The sequence below is a fragment of the Xenopus laevis genome, chromosome 8L, assembly GCF_017654675.1.
Source record: "Xenopus laevis strain J_2021 chromosome 8L, Xenopus_laevis_v10.1, whole genome shotgun sequence".
Lineage (NCBI taxonomy): Eukaryota > Metazoa > Chordata > Amphibia > Anura > Pipidae > Xenopus > Xenopus laevis.
The window spans coordinates 134079720-134098771 of NC_054385.1; the positions used below are offsets into that span (position 1 = coordinate 134079720).

The 19052-nt window shown below is 46.3% G+C and overlaps 1 protein-coding gene across 6 annotated transcripts in view; it reads left to right on the forward strand.

Annotated features, from left to right (window-relative positions):
- adam15.L (ADAM metallopeptidase domain 15 L homeolog) overlaps window positions 1-13529 on the forward strand; it is a 28730-nt gene extending 15201 nt beyond the window's left edge. For 2 of the 6 annotated variants that reach the window (XM_041573845.1, XM_041573846.1), the window contains exons 9-24: window positions 909-1078; window positions 1358-1442; window positions 1523-1662; window positions 1777-1954; window positions 2648-2740; window positions 2829-3018; window positions 5096-5204; window positions 5465-5663; window positions 6805-6882; window positions 8332-8443; window positions 8522-8666; window positions 8805-8904; window positions 10319-10384; window positions 10869-10940; window positions 12694-12812; window positions 12986-13529. In XM_041573845.1, coding sequence (XP_041429779.1) covers window positions 909-1078; window positions 1358-1442; window positions 1523-1662; window positions 1777-1954; window positions 2648-2740; window positions 2829-3018; window positions 5096-5204; window positions 5465-5663; window positions 6805-6882; window positions 8332-8443; window positions 8522-8666; window positions 8805-8904; window positions 10319-10384; window positions 10869-10940; window positions 12694-12812; window positions 12986-13031 — 1902 coding nt within the window. In that variant the 3' untranslated portion in view covers window positions 13032-13529. The remainder of the gene's footprint in view (window positions 1-908; window positions 1079-1357; window positions 1443-1522; window positions 1663-1776; window positions 1955-2647; window positions 2741-2828; window positions 3019-5095; window positions 5205-5464; window positions 5664-6804; window positions 6883-8331; window positions 8444-8521; window positions 8667-8804; window positions 8905-10318; window positions 10385-10868; window positions 10941-12693; window positions 12813-12985) is intronic. The other 4 variants (XM_041573850.1, XM_041573849.1, XM_041573847.1 and 1 more) reach the window with 3 other exon arrangements.
- The last annotated feature ends 5523 nt before the right edge of the window (window positions 13530-19052 follow it).

The window sequence follows — 19052 nt, forward strand, 5'->3', positions numbered from 1 at the left end:
TGGAGACATAGCAAGATGGAGACAGTAGGGACCAGATGGAGACAGTAGGGACCAGATGGAGACCGTAGGGACCAGATGAAGACAGTAGGCACTGGATGGAGACAGAAGGGAACTGATAGAAACAGTAGGACAAGATTTAAACAGTAGGACAATATGGAGACAGAAGGGACCAGATGGAGACCGTAGGGACCAGATGAAGACAGTAGGCACTGGATGGAGACAGAAGGGAACTGATAGAAACAGTAGGACAAGATTTAAACAGTAGGACAATATGGAGACAGAAGGGACCAGATGGCGATCGTAGGACAAGATGGAAACAGTAGGTCAATATGGAGACAGTAGAACAGGATGGAGAAATTAGGGCAAGATGAATACAGTAGGGACCAAATGGAGACAGTAGGGCAAGATGGAGTCAGTAGGGCAAGAAGGAGATATTATGGCAAAATGGAGACAGTAGGACAAGATGGAGACAGTAGGACAAGATGGAGACTGTTGGGCAAGATGGAGACAGTAGGACAGGATGAAGACACTAGAGCAAGATGGAGACACTAGAGCAAGATGGAGACACTAGAGCAAGATGGAGACAGTAGGGCAAGATGGAGACAGTAGGACAGGATGGAGACAGTAGGACTAGATGGAGACACTAGAGCAAGATGGAGACAGTAGGACAAGATGGAGACAGTAGGACTAGATGGAGACACTAGGGCAAGATGGAGACAGTAGGGCAAAATGGAGACAGTAGGTCAAGATGGAGACAGTAGGACAGGATGAAGACAGTAGGGCAAGATGGAGACAGTAGGACAGGGTGGAGACAGTAGGACAAGATGGAGACAGTAAGACAGGGTGGAGACAGTACACTACACTTCCAAGCATGCTGGTTATAACTCCCCTTTTTCCTGAACCCTCAGTTTTACCGACCTCTCAATGTCCGGGTGGCCCTGGTCTCCGTTGAGGTTTGGAACCAAAAGGATCAGATTAATGTCACTACAAACCCTGCAGAGACGCTCTACCACTTTCTTTCCTGGAGAGAGAAGAACCTTCTTCCACGAGTGACCAATGACAATGCCCAGCTTCTAACGTGAGTGGCCCCAGGCAGCATATTTGTGGGGAAATGTATATGGGCCCCAGGGGTTGCATGTATCATCCTTCCCATACAGGAGGTACAGTGAGGATGTTGGAGGTGAAACCATGGAGCTTCCCTAGTTCAGACTGGGACAAGGTGGCACCTGACCATACAAGTCCGGCTAGTCAAGTTGTATTACAGGGTTGCCATGTCGGATGGTACCTGCAGTTCAGGCGCAAAAGTACAGGAATAGTGGGGGTTATGGGGGTCCTGACTGGTATTCTTTCCCTGCAGGGGCATCACCTTTATGAACTCTTCAGTTGGCATGGCAACAATGAACTCCATGTGCTCCGCGGTGTACTCTGGGGGTGTGAGTATGGTGAGTATTGGTACTTATCGGTGGGTTAGAGGAATATTGGGGTATCAGTGTGGCTATTACATAGTCTGTACCCGCTGCAGGACCACTCGGTGACTATTCTGGGCGTGGCTTCCACCCTGGCGCACCAACTGGGCCACAACCTGGGTCTGAGCCACGACACGGACAGGAAGTGTGGGCAACCGAGTAAGGGCAAGAAATGGATCATGGAGCCCTCAGGGGGGTAAGTGATCACTTCTTCTCTCTCTGGCAGGAACAGGGGGCGCTATGAGACTGAGGGTAAAATACACAACTTGGGCTCCTCCCACTTTGGGGTGATTGATTCTCTCTGTTGCAGCTTCTTGCCAGGCCTGGAGTTCAGTAACTGCAGCTTCACCGACCTGGAGTTCAGTCTGCGGCGTGGGGGGGGAATGTGTCTCTTCAACGTCCCCCCTCCCAAGAGACTGTTTGGGGAACCCCAGTGCGGAAACTTTCTGGTGGAGGAGGGGGAGCAGTGTGACTGTGGCCTCTCTCAGGTACCAACCTCCTCATCTGTCTCTGTCTCTCTGTGTGTGACTGTCTCTGTGTCTCTGTGTGTAACTGTCTCTGTGTCTGAATGTGTGACTGTGTCTGTCAGTGTGTGACTGTCTCTGTGTCTGTCAGTGTGTGACTGTCTCTGTGTCTCTGTGTGTGACTGTCTCTGTGTCTGAATGTGTGACTGTCTCTGTGTGTGGCTGTCTTTGTGTCTCTGTGTGTGACTGTCTCTGTGTCTCAGTATGTGATTGTCTCTGTGTCTCAGAGTGTGACTGTCTCTGTGTGTGACTGTCTCTGTGTCTCAATGTGTGACTGTCTCTGTGTCTCAATGTGTGACTGTCTCTGTGTCTCAGTATGTGATTGTCTCTGTGTCTCAGAGTGTGACTGTCTCTGTGTGTGACTGTCTCTGTGTCTCAATGTGTGACTGTCTCTGTGTCTCAATGTGTAACTGTCTCTGTGTGTGACTGTCTCTGTGTCTCAATGTGTGACTGGCTCTGTGTCTCAGTATGTGATTGTCTCTGTGTCTCAGAGTGTGACTGTCTCTGTGTGTGACTGTCTCTGTGTCTCAATGTGTGACTGTCTCTGTGTCTCAGTGTGTGACTGGCTCTGTGTCTGTCAGTGTGTGACTGTCTCTGTGTCTCAATGTGTGACTGCCTCTGTGTCTCAGTGTGTGACTGTCTCTTTGCCCAGTATAGGAGTGCACAGACCAGTGCTGTGAGGCCACATTGTGTCAGTTTCGGGGAGGTGCCGAGTGCTCGTCGGGGGACCAGTGCTGTGAGGGGTGTAAGGTCAGTTATATAGTGGGGGAGGGGCAGTTATATACACACACACATATATATAGGGGCCCCCTGTCTTATTCCCTCTCTATTCTCACAGCTGAAGGTGTCGGGGTCCATGTGCCGGGAGCCCCTGGGGGTGTGTGACCTGCCTGAATACTGTAATGGGGAGTCACCTCATTGCCCCCCAAATGTGTATCTGCAGAATGGGGAGACGTGTGACCAAGGCTACTGTTACCAGGGGGAGTGCCGGACAATACAAGCCCAGTGCCAGGATCTGTGGGGCCCCGGTAAGTTTGTGGAGTCCCGGGGGGACATTTAGAAGAGGATGGACCGATCCACTGGTATACGTGGTGGGGGTGGAGTTGCCACACCCCCTGGTTGTTGTAAAAGAGAATCACTTGGCTCTGGCCAAAAAGAAACTTTCATTAGAGAACAAGTTACTTTAGACTGGAAGGAGCCATTTCCATGTGACCATAGTGACACCTACAGGCCAATAGTAAGTACTACAAGTTGAGAGAAGAATTAGACTACTATAATGTGTATCACAGGGACACCTACAGGTCAATAGTAAGTACTACAAGTTGAGAGAAGAATTAGACTAATATAATGTGTATCACAGTGACACCTACAGGTCAATAGTAAGTACTACAAGTTGAGAGAAGAATTAGACTAATAGAATGTGTATCACAGGGACACCTACAGGTCAATAGTAAGTACTACAAGTTGAGAGAAGAATTAGACTAATATAATGTGTATCACAGGGACACCTACAGGTCAATAGTAAGTACTACAAGTTGAGAGAAGAATTAGACTAATAGAATGTGTTATCACAGGGACAACCTACAGGTCAATAGTCAGTACTACAATTGAGAGAAGAATTAGGACTAATATAATGTGTATCACAGGACACCTACAGGTCAATAGTAAGTACTACAAGTTGAGAAGAATTAGCTAATATAATGTTCACAGTGACACCTACAGGTCAATAGAAGTACTACAAGTTGAGAGAAGAATTAGACTAATAGAATGTGTATCACAGTGACACCTACAGGTCAATAGTAAGTACTACAAGTTGAGAGAAGAATTAGACTAATATAATGTGTATCACAGTGACACCTACAGGTCAATAGTAAGTACTACAAGTTGAGAGAAGAATTAGACTAATATAATGTGTATCACAGTGACACCTACAGGTCAATAGTAAGTACTACAAGTTGAGAGAAGAATTAGACTAATATAATGTGTATCACAGTGACACCTACAGGTCAATAGTAAGTACTACAAGTTGAGAGAAGAAATTAGACTAATAGAATGTGTAATCACAGTGACACCTACAGGTCAATAGTAAGTACTACAAGTTGAGAGAAGAATTTAGACTATAGAATGTGGTATCACAGGACACCTACAGGTCAATTAGTAAGTACTACAAGTTGAGAGAAGAATTAGACTAATATAATGTGTATCACAGGGACACCTACAGGTCAATAGTAAGTACTACAAGTTGAGAGAAGAATTAGACTAATATAATGTGTATCACAGTGACACCTACAGGTCAATAGTAAGTACTACAAGTTGAGAGAAGAATTAGACTAATAGAATGTGTATCACAGTGACACCTACAGGTCAATAGTAAGTACTACAAGTTGAGAGAAGAATTAGACTAATAGAATGTGTATCACAGGGACACCTACAGGTCAATAGTAAGTACTACAAGTTGAGAGAAGAATTAGACTAATATAATGTGTATCACAGGGACACCTACAGGTCAGTAGTAAGTACTACAAGTTGAGAGAAGAATTAGACTAATAGAATGTGTATCACAGTGACACCTACAGGTCAATACTAAGTACTACAAGTTGAGAGATGAATTAGACTAATAGAATGTGTATCACAGGGACACCTACAGGTCAATAGTAAGTACTACAAGTTGAGAGAAGAATTAGACTAATAGAATTTGTATCACAGTGACTCCTACAGGGCAATAGTAAGTACTACAAGTTGAGAGAAGAATTAGACTAATAGAATTTGTATCACAGTGACACCTACAGGTCAATAGTAAGTACTACAAGTTGAGAGAAGAATTAGACTAATATAATGTGTATTTTGAATAAAAGCCAATTGGGGGTCTCTCTGTTTCCTTTTATGCTGCAGCCACTGCTGATCAGTTTATCAGTTCATTTCTCCTTACTGGGGTTTGGGGTAACAGGTAATTAATTGCCCCTTAATTCTCATTTTCCCACGGTTTTCCTTGACTCCACCCACATGTGGTTTATAGACCCGGTGCTACTGATCCTTTTAATTCCTCCCCATGTAGGTGTCTCTCTAATACCCCCACCCTAATCTAACTGCCCCCTTTCTTTCCAGGCTCCTCCCCCGCCCCGGACCCCTGCTTTAGCAAAGTGAATATCAGAGGAGATAAATATGGGAACTGCGGCCGATCTCTGAATGGCACTTACCTGCCTTGTGCTGAGAGGTAAACTTCCCCTTTATCCTTTGTACTGCGCTACTATTTATACTTCCCGCTGTTACCATGGTGACACAAACACTTGGAGCTGCTGCTGTAAATCAGTGAACCCCATTAGCGCTTGATTCTGGGGTTAAACCCTCAATGATTGGCAGAAAGTCTGTGTCAGATGCCATTGAGCCATTAAGATGCATCTGTGTTTTTATTGGCTGAAGTGTCTGTAAGCTCCGCCCCATCTCAGCCCCAATCCCTGTGCTGCTTTCCTGCAGGGACGTTTGGTGTGGGAAGATCCAGTGCCAGGGGGGTAATTCCCGTTCCAGGCTCGGCCCCGGGGCCCAAACTGTTCTGGTCAGTGTCACAATTAATGGGTCGGAGTTGTCGTGTCGGGGGACGCACTTTGACGTCGGAGATGATATTTGGGATTCGGCAATTCTTGTCGCAACCGGAACACCATGTGGGGCAGGAAAGGTAAGTACCCCAAATAGTTACCCCACTCCCATTACTGCCTTCTCCTTTGTTACCCCACAACCCCATCTACACGGCTCATGTATATTACCCCATAGAGAATCCCCCCCTTCAACTACATTCACTGGGGAAACACTGACAAACCTTTCAGTCAATGGTAGATTAGAGTATGACCATGGGAAAGAGAACAGCCCAGGAGCAGGAAGTACAGAGAATCAGAGCTCTGTACCTGGGTAAGTACTGGGGGAGATTGGATTCACTTACCCAGGGAGAGGTTCCTGTCTGACCATGGGAAAGAGAACAGCCCAGGAGCAGGAAGTACAGAGAATCAGAGCTCTGTACCTGGGTAAGTACTGGGGGAGATTGGATTCACTTACCCAGGGGGAGGTTCCTGTCTGACCATGGGAAAGAGAACAGCCCAGGAGCAGGAAGTACAGAGAATCAGAGCTCTGTACCTGGGTAAGTACTGGGGGAGATTCACTTACCCAGGGGGAAGTTCCTGTCTGACCATGGGAAAGAGAACAGCCCAGGAGCAGGAAGTACAGAGAATCAGAGCTCTGTACCTGGGTAAGTACTGGGGGGGATTCACTTACCCAGGGGGAAGTTCCTGTCTGACCATGGGAAAGAGAACAGCCCAGGAGCAGGAAGTACAGAGAATCAGAGCTCTGTACCTTGGTAAGTACTGGGGGAGATTGGATTCACTTACACAGGGGGAGGTTCCTGTCTGACCATGGGAAAGAGAACAGCCCAGGAGCAGGAAGTACAGAGAATCAGAGCTCTGTACCTGGGTAAGTACTGGGGGGGATTGGATTCACTTACCCAGGGGGAGGTTCCTGTCTGACCATGGGAAAGAGAACAGCCCAGGAGCAGGAAGTACAGAGAATCAGAGCTCTGTACCTGGGTAAGTACTGGGGGAGATTGGATTCACTTACCCAGGGGGAGGTTCATGTCTGACCATGGGAAAGAGAACAGCCCAGGAGCAGGAAGTACAGAGAATCAGAGCTCTGTACCTGGGTAAGTATTGGGTGGGGGAATTGAATTAACAAGGAGGGAGGTTCCTATTGGGATTAATATGAATGAGCTCAGTGTAGTTGTCCTTTAACCCTTCACACTCACAATTTCCCTTTGTAATTAACCCTTGCAGGTCTGTGTTGGACACAAATGTGAGGATGTTTCAAAGCTGAAGGTGCAAAACTGCAGGAGCAAATGTAACGGCCACGGGGTGAGAATCTGCCCTCATCTCTCCGCACTGAATTCTCCCCATTTCTCCTCTTTTTATTCTCTCTAATTCCAGGATCCCTCTGGCTGTTGTTATTAAATATAATGATATAAATAGAATTCCCAGCATCCTCTGTGGCCTGTGAGGATTATAATTAACCAGACCTGTTATTGGGGGAGGGGGGTACAGAAGGGATGACACTTGGGGGCAACAGTCAGTACCAATGTGAGAACCAGTGGGTTTGTCGGTGCCACTCAGTGGGGGGTATTGGCTCATGTATGTGATGTTGGGGCAACACGTCAGGGGGAGTCACGTATGAGAGTTGCAGGTGGGATAAAAAGCTCATGGAGCAACTGTTGCCATGGGCTAATGATGTGGGGGTGGGGTAAAGAGGGAGACAACTTTGTTCCAGTTAATAGAGAAAGTAATGGGCAGGAGGGCCGCAGCACAGTGTGTATAGAGCATATGATTCCCTATCATCTGGTATGGTGCCTATGGATTGGAGAAAAGCTGATGTTATTCCTATATTTAAAAAGGGATTACGATCTCAGCCTGGCAATTATAGGCCAGTAAGTCTGACATCTGTGGTGGGCAAATTATTTGAAGACTTGTTAAGGGATCACATTCAAAATGTTGTCCTAGTGAATGTGATTATGAGCAGCAATCAGCATGGCTTTATGAAGGATAGGTCATGTCAGACTAATTTGATTGCTTTTTATGATGTGGTAAGTAAGATACTGGATAGTGGGGGGGGGGCAGTAGATCTATTTCACTCTCTGAGGCAAATTGGAGAGGCTTCCAAAGTGTTTGCCTTCTGGACCAACTGGCACTTGGGCAGGTAATAAATAGACAGAGAAGGTGATATAGAAGAGAACCTGATTTACTATGTTACTATATTACTGTTACTCTGTTCCTATGTATTATTACCCTGAAACTGTCAGACCTATTGATCTGAAATCAATTCCATATAAAAGTGAAGAAGGAAAATGGTAAAAAATGTGTAATTAAAGGAGAAATATTACTGTCCAGTCATTAAGAGAGAAATCATCAGACACTTTCCTTTGCTGAGGGATGGGCTGGAGAGGCGGCATGTTATTGGCCAGTAATGCCCAGCAAGGACCCTGGCACTTCCATTGGAGGGCGCTGTTAGTTATGGGTGGGAGGAGTCAATACATATTAATTGTCAGACGGATGAGGTTCCCAGGACTGGGTATAGTTTCCTTTTAATGTACAATTCAGACGGTTGTGTAGCCGGGCAGGAGGGGGTTAATGTATAATAATGTACAAGGGCAGAGATGGGGGAGGGGGTTACTTGGGGCAGATATTTGGGTTGTGGCTTCTTTTGGGCCCTTTGCTCAGGTTCTTGCGACTCATTTGGGGCCCCTCCCCCCAGACTCCCCTTCTCTCTTTCTGTTCTTCCTCTTCCTCGATTCTCACGGCTTCTCCCCCCAGGTGTGTAACAGTAACAGGAACTGCCATTGTGACGCTGGTTGGGCCCCCCCGGACTGTGCTGCTTCTGGGCAGGGGGGCAGTATAGACAGCGGGTCGGTCCCACTGAAGAATGGTGAGTAGGGGGGGCTCCGTGAGATTCTCTTTCCTACCCCCCCCCATTGCTAATGTTTTGTCCCACCTTGCAACACAGTTGGCAACTCCCGCACCTCCGCTCTCCTGATGATTTTCCTACTCATTGTGCCCCTCCTGATCCTGCTGAGCATCTGCTACTGGAAGAGAAACTCCCTGCAGCTCCGACTGGGCAAGTTGAGTCCCAGCAGCAAGTGCCAATACAGGTAATACCCCCCCATAGTGTCACTACTCCCTGCACCCTGGCATTGCCCACAGTATAGTGTCCCTACTCCCTGCACCCTGGCATTGCTCACACAGCGGCCACAGAATCCAGAGGACTGACCCATTATCTCTATGTGCAGGGGGGCCCAGACCAGCGACAACCAGTCCCGCCCACAGCGCCCGCCTCCACCAATGAGGACACAGAGCACAGAACTGCAGGTGATGTCGACCTACAACAAGGTGAGCGACCCACATCCTCCACCAATCAGGGCCGGGGATTTGTACAGGGGGAGGGAAGTCAGGAAGAGAAGGGCTAGTGGGGGGGGGGTGGAATTGGGATTTTGGGGGGGTTGCTATGCAGAGACTGGGGAAGGGGTAGTTGTACAGACCAATATTAGGGGTGGGGTGTCTGGGGCAGTAATAGAGGGGGGGGGCTTATACAAAGAGAAGACACAGAAATATAATAAAAAGAAATATGGGGGCAGATCTATTGCTCAGGGCAGGACCCCCCCTTGTTCCACCCATTTGTGTTACTGCTTGTCTCTTGCATGTCCCTCTATCTGTCACCCCTGTGTCCCGAATTAACATCAAACTAACTGTCATCATTCACTCTCTACCCCTCTCTCCATCACTTCCCTCTCTTCTCTCCGTCACTTCCCTCTCTTCTCTCCGTCACTTCCCTCTCTTCTCTCCGTCACTTCCCTCTCTTCTCTCCATCACTTCCCTCTCTTCTCTCCGTCACTTCCCTCTCTTTCCGTCACTTCCCTCTCTTCTCTCCGTCACTTCCCTCTCTTCTCTCCGTCACTTCCCTCTCTTCTCTCCGTCACTTCCCTCTCTCTCCGTCACTTCCCTCTCTTCTCTCCGTCATTTCCCTCTCTTCTCTCCGTCACTTCCCGCTCTTCTCTCCGTCACTTCCCTCTCTTCTCTCCGTCACTTCCCTCTCTTCTCTCCGTCAATTCCCTCTCTTCTCTCCGTCATTTCCCTCTCTTCTCTCCGTCACTTCCCTCTCTTCTCTCCGTCATTTCCCTCTCTTCTCTCCGTCACTTCCCGCTCTTCTCTCCGTCACTTCCCTCTCTTCTCTCCGTCACTTCCCTCTCTTCTCTCCGTCAATTCCCTCTCTTCTCTCCGTCATTTCCCTCTCTTCTCTCCGTCACTTCCCTCTCTTCTCTCCGTCATTTCCCTCTCTTCTCTCCGTCACTTCCCTGTCTTCTCTCCGTCACTTCCCTCTCTTCTCTCCGTCAATTCCCTCTCTTCTCTCCGTCAATTCCCTCTCTTCTCTCCGTCACTTCCCTCTCTTCTCTCCGTCACTTCCCTCTCTTCTCTCCGTCACTTCCCTCTCTTCTCTCCGTCACTTCCCTCTCTTCTCTCCGTCACTTCCCTCTCTTCTCTCCGTCACTTCCCTCTCTTCTCTCCGTCACTTCCCTCTCTTCTCTCCGTCACTTCCCTCTCTTCTCTCCGTCACTTCCCTCTCTTCTCTCCGTCACTTCCCTCTCTTCTCTCCGTCACTTCCCTCTCTTCTCTCCGTCACTTCCCTCTCTTTTCTCCACCACTTCCCGCTCTTCCTGTTCCTCTTCTTCTCTTTCTCTTTATTGAATTTGAGAAATGCTCTCTGGCTTCTCTGTCTATTTCCTCTTCTCTTCGATCTGATCTTCAGGGCCCTGACCGGCCTGACCCACCATCCAAGCCTCTTCCTCCTGATCCAGTTCCCAATCGTTGCCAGGTAACGTCACTACTCCCTGCTTGTGTGTGTGGGAGGAGCCATATAGTGTGTGTGGGAGGAGCCATATAGTGTGTTTGGGAGGGGCCATATAGTGTGTGTGGGAGGAGCCATATAGTGTGTGTGGGAGGAGCCATATTGTGTGGGGGAGGAGCCATCTAGTGTGTGTAGGAGGAGCCATCTAGTGTGTGTGGGAGATGCCATATAGTGTGTTGGGGGAGGAGTCATGAGCCATATAGTGTGTGTGGGAGGAGCCATTAGTGTGTGTGTGTGGGAGGAGCCATGAGCCATATTGTGTGTGGGAGGAGCCATTAGTGTGTGGGTGGGGTCTGGTGCAGACTTCCCATAAGTATTTCTGGTTCTATTATTAATTGCTGTCAGCTCTGACATTGACTCTTTTGCTGTTCTCTTCCCATTGGCTGCCACACCTGCTCCCTCTCTGCCCCCTGCATGCCCCTCCCTCATTCTCATGGCTCTTCTCATTCAGGCTGATGATCAGGACAGGCCGCCACCCCCTTCTCGGCCTCTTCCTGCGGATCCCGCCCCCCGGCAGGTTCAGGTAACGCCCGTAGCCCCGGGTGATGGAAAACTCTGGTGATGGTGCCTTCTGGGTGTGGCTGATAGTGGGAGGGGCTTATGGGGAATGATGGGGGAGTGGTTAATATGTAGATTTCCTCCTGCAATGTAAGGTGATGGGCATTGGCTGCTGGTCATTGATTGGTTGATTGGTTACAGAATGGAATCCCAAGGTTTACGCCCCCTTTGTCCCAGTAATTGGGCTTCCCCTGTGATCTGCTGGTTAAAGGACCAGTAACATCAAAAAAAATGTTAAAAAAAATTCGTAAGTATAGAACGAAACAAAAACATCAAATGAAACTTTAAAATGGCAAAGTCTTTATTAAGAAATAACTGCCCGAAAATTTCAGAAAACGATCTGGTGATCCATCGTGCAGCACTCGATTTCTCCTCCCTGCCTTCCTTATAGGAGATAGTCCCTTCCTTATAGGAGAGAGTCCCTTCCTCATAGGAGATAGCCCCTTCCTCATAGGAGATAGTCCCTTCCTTATAGGAGAGAGTCCCTTCCTTATAGGAGATAGCCCCTTCCTCATAGGAGATAGTCCCTTCCTTATAGGAGATAGTCCCTTCCTTATAGGAGATAGCCCCTTCCTTATAGGAGAGAGTCCCTTCCTTATAGGAGATAGCCCCTTCCTTATAGGAGAGAGTCCCTTCCTTATAGGAGATAGTCCCTTCCTTATAGGAGATAGCCCCTTCCTTATAGGAGATAGTCCCTTCCTTATAGGAGAGAGTCCCTTCCTTATAGGAGATAGCCCCTTCCTTATAGGAGATAGTCCCTTCCTTATAGGAGAGAGTCCCTTCCTTATAGGAGAGAGCCCCTTCCTTATAGGAGAGAGTCCCTTCCTTATAGGAGAGAGTCCCTTCCTTATAGGAGATAGCCCCTTCCTTATAGGAGATAGTCCCTTCCTTATAGGAGAGAGTCCCTTCCTTATAGGAGAGAGCCCCTTCCTTATAGGAGAGAGTCCCTTCCTTATAGGAGATAGTCCCTTCCTCATAGGAGATAGCCCCTTCCTCATAGGAGATAGTCCCTTCCTTATAGGAGATAGTCCCTTCCTTATAGGAGATAGTCCCTTCCTCATAGGAGACAGTCCCTTCCTTATAGGAGAGAGTCCCTTCCTTATAGGAGACAGCCCCTTCCTGATAGGAGACAGTCCCTTCCTGATAGGAGACAGTCCCTTCCTTATAGGAGACAGTCCCTTCCTTATAGGAGACAGCCCCTTCCTGATAGGAGAGAGTCCCTTCCTGATAGGAGACAGTCCCTTCCTGATAGGAGACAGTCCCTTCCTGATAGGAGACAGTCCCTTCCTGATAGGAGACAGTCCCTTCCTGATAGGAGACAGCCCCTTCCTTATAGGAGATAGCCCCTTCCTTATAGGAGAGAGTCCCTTCCTTATAGGAGAGAGCCAGGGAGGAGAAATCGAGCGCCGCACAATGGATCGTTGCCTTATTTTGAAGAGGAGGCAAGTGGAGTTTCGGGAAGTTATTTCTTAATAAAAACTTTGCGATTTTAACGTTTCATTTGTCTTGGTGTTTTTTTCATTATATATTAACGATTTTTTTTTTTTAAAAAAAATGGGACTTTCCTATCATGTTTCTATGGGAACAACTTTGGGTAAGGTCAGAGTTCAACAAAATAAGAAACCGTGTTGCAATTGGTTAATAAAGGTGCCAATATGATGAGTGGGAGGAGCAATATTCTTCCCCCCTCCTCTAATCTTCTTCCTCTCCCCCCTCAGCCCCCCGTGCCCAGGAAACCGCCTCCCCCCAAGAAACCGCTGCCCTTGGACCCCTCGTCTCAGGCCCCTCTGCTCTCCGTCCCTGCGTATCCTGATCACATGATCTCCGCCCCCTCACGGTAACCTGCACCCCTGGGCTCTGTGTGTGACAATATGGGGGGTCTCCGGGAGGGAAGATGTGGGGGAGGGGTAAATATAGGGGAGGTGGGTGGGGGGAAATTACTGAGGGGGAGGATAGGGAAAGTGGATGTGGGGGTGATTATTTTACTCTCCAATTCTTTTCACCCCCCAGGCCTGCACCCCCGCCCCCACATTCACAAAGAGCCCAGCAGGTTTAGTGGCAGCTGATTGGACCAGTTGGAGACGTGAGGAGAGGACAGAGCTGAAGTCTCAGACCTTGGACCCCCAACTGGGGGTGCTGGGTCCTCACCTGCTGCTCTATGGACTTTATGGGAAATTTTTGGGGTGCAGAGGAATTAGGGGCCTGGGTCCCCTACACAGACTTGTGACTAATTACCTCTGGGAGGTCAAAATAACTGACACTGATTCCCTCTGACCCGCGACTCATTTTGTTCCTCTCTCTGGGTTTATGGGGGTGTCACGGGGCCCCTAGTCCTGATGTATCACTGTGGCCTCATGGGATGTATTTATGTGACAGGAGTGAGTGTGAGTGAGGGACTGAGTGTGAGTGAGGGAGTGAGTATAAAGGAGATTGAGGCATTGCAATAATGGGGTCCCCAGCAAGACCCCCGCTTTTCATATAAAATGTATCAGTCGCTGGTGAGAATTCTGGGAAGAACAAATGATTTGGGAATAAAAGGGACAATGAAACCTCATGTTTTTGCATTTGCTTTATCAGTTCCTTTCAGCGACACAGAGCTTACACTTCACCCAAATGGGACAATTGGTTTCACATTTTAGTCTTTGGGCAGAAGAAACAGGAACACATCCCCCCCCCAGATATGGTATCTCCCGTTGCAAATTGTTTTGCAATAAAGTCTGAACTCCCCGGTGCTTTGGATTCTCTCTGTCCTGTACCTTTAATTAAAACTCCAATGTCTCCCTCCTGCTATTGCTTCTTATGGACACCGGGTGGCAGTGTTTCCCAACATTATCGGAGGAAACAGACGGAGCTGCACTCCTATGTGTAATGCTTTGCTCAGCCAGCAGATGGCACCACTACACAACTTTATGGTAACACCAAACAATTAAAGTGTTTTAAACTAATGAAAATATCATGAAGTGTTGTCCTGCACTGGTACAATTGGTGTGTTTGCTTCAGCAACACTACTATAGTTTATATAAACAAGCTGCTGTGTAGCCATGGGGCAGCCATTCAAGCACAGGATACACAGTAGATAACAGATAAGTACTACTATAGTTTATATAAACAAGCTGCTGTGTAGCCATGGGGGCAGCCATTCAAGCACAGGATACACAGTAGATATTAGATAAGTACTACTATAGTTTATATAAACAAGCTGCTGTGTAGCCATGGGGGCAGCCATTCAAGCACAGGATACACAGTAGATAACAGATAAGTACTACTATAGTTTATATAAACAAACTGCTGCGTAGCCATGGGGGCAGCCATTCAAGCACAGGATACACAGTAGATAACAGATAAGTACTACTATAGTTTATATAAACAAGCTGCTGTGTAGTCATGGGGGCAGCCATTCAAGCACAGGATACACAGTAGATAACAGATAAGTACTACTATAGTTTATAAAAACAAGCTGCTGTGTGGGGGCAGCCATTCAAGCACAGGATACACAGTAGATAACAGATAAGTACTACTATAGTTTATATAAACAAACTGCTGTGTAGCCATGGGGGCAGCCATTCAAGCACAGGATACACAGTAGATAACAGATAAGTACTACTATAGTTTATATAAACAAGCTGCTGTGTAGTCATGGGGGCAGCCATTCAAGCACAGGATACACAGTAGATAACAGATAAGTACTACTATAGCTTATATAAACAAGCTGCTGTGTAGCCATGGGAGCAGCCATTCAAGCACAGGATACACAGTAGATAACAGATAAGTACTACTGTAGTTTATATAAACAAGCTGCTGTGTAGCCATGGGGGCAGCCATTCAAGCACAGGATACACAGTAGATAACAGATAAGTACTACTATAGTTTATATAAACAAGCTGCTGTGTAGCCATGGGGGCAGCCATTCAAGCACAGGATTCACAGTAGATAACAGATAAGTACTACTATAGTTTATATAAACAAGCTGCTGTGTAGCCATGGGGGCAGCCATTCAAGCACAAGATACACAGTAGATAACAGATAAGTACTACTATAGTTTATATAAACAAGCTGCTGTGTAGCCATGGGGGCAGCCATTCAAGCACAGGATACACAGTAGATAACAGATAAGTACTACTATAGTTTATATAAAAAAGCTGCTGTGTAGCCATGGGGGCAGCCATTCAAGCACAGGATACACAGTAGATAACAGATTAGTACTACTATAGTTTATATAAACAAGCTGCTGTGTAGCCATGGGGCAGCCATTCAAGCACAGGATACACAGTAGATTACAGATAAGTACTACTATAGTTTATATAAAGAAGCTGCTGTGTAGCCATGGGGCAGCCATTCAAGCACAGGATACACAGTAGATAACAGATAAGTACTACTATAGTTTATATAAAAAAGCTGCTGTGTAGCCATGGGGCAGCCATTCAAGCACAGGATACACAGTAGATTACAGATAAGTACTACTATAGTTTATATAAAGAAGCTGCTGTGTAGCCATGGGGCAGCCATTCAAGCACAGGATACACAGTAGATAACAGATAAGTACTACTATAGTTTATATAAAAAAGCTGCTGCGTAGCCATGGGGGCAGCCATTCAAGCACAGGATACACAGTAGATAACAGATAAGTACTACTATAGTTTATATAAACAAGCTGCTGTGTAGCCATGGGGCAGCCATTCAAGCACAGGATACACAGTAGATATTAGATAAGTACTACTATAGTTTATATAAACAAGCTGCTGTGTAGCCATGGGGGCAGCCATTCAAGCACAGGATACACAGTAGATATTAGATAAGTACTACTATAGTTTATATAAACAAGCTGCTGTGTAGCCATGGGGGCAGCCATTCAAGCACAGGATACACAGTAGATAACAGATAAGTACTACTATAGTTTATAAAAACAAGCTGCTGTGTGGGGGCAGCCATTCAAGCACAGGATACACAGTAGATAACAGATAAGTACTACTATAGTTTATATAAACAAACTGCTGTGTAGCCATGGGGGCAGCCATTCAAGCACAGGATACACAGTAGATAACAGATAAGTACCACTATAGTTTTTATAAACAAGCTGCTGTGTAGCCATGGGGGCAGCCATTCAAGCACAGGATACACAGTAGATAACAGATAAGTACTACTATAGTTTATATAAACAAGCTGCTGTGTAGCCATGGGGGCAGCCATTTAAGCACAGGATACACAGTAGATAACAGATAAGTACTACTATAGTTTATATAAACAAGCTGCATGTAGCCATGGGGGCAGCCATTCAAGCACAGGATACACAGTAGATAACAGATAAGTACTACTATAGTTTATATAAACAAGCTGCTGTGTAGCCATGGGGGCAGCCATTCAAGCACAGGATTCACAGTAGATAACAGATAAGTACTACTATAGTTTATATAAACAAGCTGCTGTGTAGCCATGGGGGCAGCCATTCAAGCACAAGATACACAGTAGATAACAGATAAGTACTACTATAGTTTATATAAACAAGCTGCTGTGTAGCCATGGGGGCAGCCATTCAAGCACAGGATACACAGTAGATAACAGATAAGTACTACTATAGTTTATATAAAAAAGCTGCTGTGTAGCCATGGGGGCAGCCATTCAAGCACAGGATACACAGTAGATAACAGATTAGTACTACTATAGTTTATATAAACAAGCTGCTGTGTAGCCATGGGGCAGCCATTCAAGCACAGGATACACAGTAGATTACAGATAAGTACTACTATAGTTTATATAAAGAAGCTGCTGTGTAGCCATGGGGCAGCCATTCAAGCACAGGATACACAGTAGATAACAGATAAGTACTACTATAGTTTATATAAACAAGCTGCTGTGTAGCCATGGGGCAGCCATTCAAGCACAGGATACACAGTAGATAACAGATAAGTACTACTATAGTTTATATAAACAAGCTGCTGTGTAGCCATGGGGGCAGCCATTCAAGCACAGGATACACAGTAGATAACAGATAAGTACTACTATAGTTTATATAAACAAGCTGCTGTGTAGCCATGGGGCAGCCATTCAAGCACAGGATACACAGTAGATAACAGATAAGTACTACTATAGTTTATATAAAAAAGCTGCTGCGTAGCCATGGGGGCAGCCATTCAAGCACAGGATACACAGTAGATAACAGATAAGTACTACTATAGTTTATATAAACAAGCTGCTGTGTAGCCATGGCAGAAATTGAACAGTGATTTGTCTAAGTTGGGAAACTGGGCAGCTTATTTATATAAACTATAGTAGTACTTAACTTAAAAAGGAGCAGTGAGTTGGTGGGACATTCAGTGTTGTAGTTCAGTAATATGGAGTTTAGGAATTTATGGAGGCTGCAGCCACTATAACTCCCAGCAGCCTTAGCTACTGAACAGATTCAGGCCAAGTGCTTCTGGGAAGTTCCAACCCAATATCAATGGATTCAATTCATTTCTTATTCGCAATGGTTTTAGACTCGTAAATACAATTACATTGCTGGGGGTACAGTGAGTAGAAATAGTGGGTCAGTATTTTGGGGGTACAGTGAATAGAAATAGTGGGACAGTATTAGGGGGTACAGTGAGTAGAAATAGTGGGTCAGTATTTTGGGGGTACAGTGAGTAGAAATAGTGGGTCAGTATTTTGGGGGTACAGTGAGTAGAAATAGTGGGACAGTATTTGGGGGTACAGTGAGTAGAAATAGTGGGTCAGTATTTTGGGGGTACAGTGAGTAGAAATAGTGGGTCAGTATTTGGGGGTACAGTGAGTAGAAATAGTGGGACAGTATTAGGGGGTACAGTGAGTAGAAATAGTGGGACAGTATTAGGGGGTACAGTGAGTAGAAATAGTGGGTCAGTATTTTGGGGGTACAGTGAGTAGAAATAGTGGGTCAGTATTTTGGGGGTACAGTGAGTAGAAATAGTGGGTCAGTATTTGGGGGTACAGTGAGTAGAAATAGTGGGACAGTATTTGGGGGTACAGTGAGTAGAAATAGTGGGACAGTATTAGGGGGTACAGTGAGTAGAAATAGTGGGTCAGTATTTGGGGGTACAGTGAGTAGAAATAGTGGGACAGTATTTGGGGGTACAGTGAGTAGAAATAGTGGGACAGTATTAGGGGGTACAGTGAGTAGAAATAGTGGGACAGTATTTTGGGGGTACAGTGAGTAGAAATAGTGGGTCAGTATTTTGGGGGTACAGTGAGTAGAAATAGTGGGTCAGTATTAGGGGGTACAGTGAGTAGAAATAGTGGGTCAGTATTTTGGGGGTACAGTGAGTAGAAATAGTGGGACAGTATTTGGGGGTACAGTGAGTAGAAATAGTGGGTCAGTATTTTGGGGGTACAGTGAGTAGAAATAGTGGGTCAGTATTAGGGGGTACAGTGAGTAGAAATAGTGGGTCAGTATTTTGGGGGTACAGTGAGTAGAAATAGTGGGACAGTATTTGGGGGTACAGTGAGTAGAAATAGTGGGACAGTATTAGGGGGTACAGTGAGTAGAAATAGTGGGTCAGTATTTTGGGGGTACAGTGAGTAGAAATAGTGGGACAGTATTAGGGGGTACAGTGAGTAGAAATAGTGGGTCAGTATTTTGGGGGTACAGTGAGTAGAAATAGTGGGACAGTATTAGGGGGTACAGTGAGTAGAAATAGTGGGTCAGTATTTTGGGGTACAGTGAGTAGAAATAGTGGGTCAGTATTTTGGGGGTACAGTGAGTAGAAATAGTGGGTCAGTATTTTGGGGGTACAGTGAGTAGAAATAGTGGGTCAGTATTTTGCGGGTACAGTGAGTAGAAATAGTGGGTCAGTATTAGGGGGTACAGTGAGTAGAAATAGTGGGTCAGTATTTTGGGGGTACAGTGAGTAGAAATAGTGGGTCAGTATTTGGGGGTACAGTGAGTAGAAATAGTGGGTCAGTATTTTGGGGGTACAGTGAGTAGAAATAGTGGGTCAGTATTTTGGGGGTACAGTGAGTAGAAATAGTGGGTCAGTATTAGGGGGTACAGTGAGTAGAAATAGTGGGTCAGTATTTTGGGGGTACAGTGAGTAGAAATAGTGGGTCAGTATTTGGGGTACAGTGA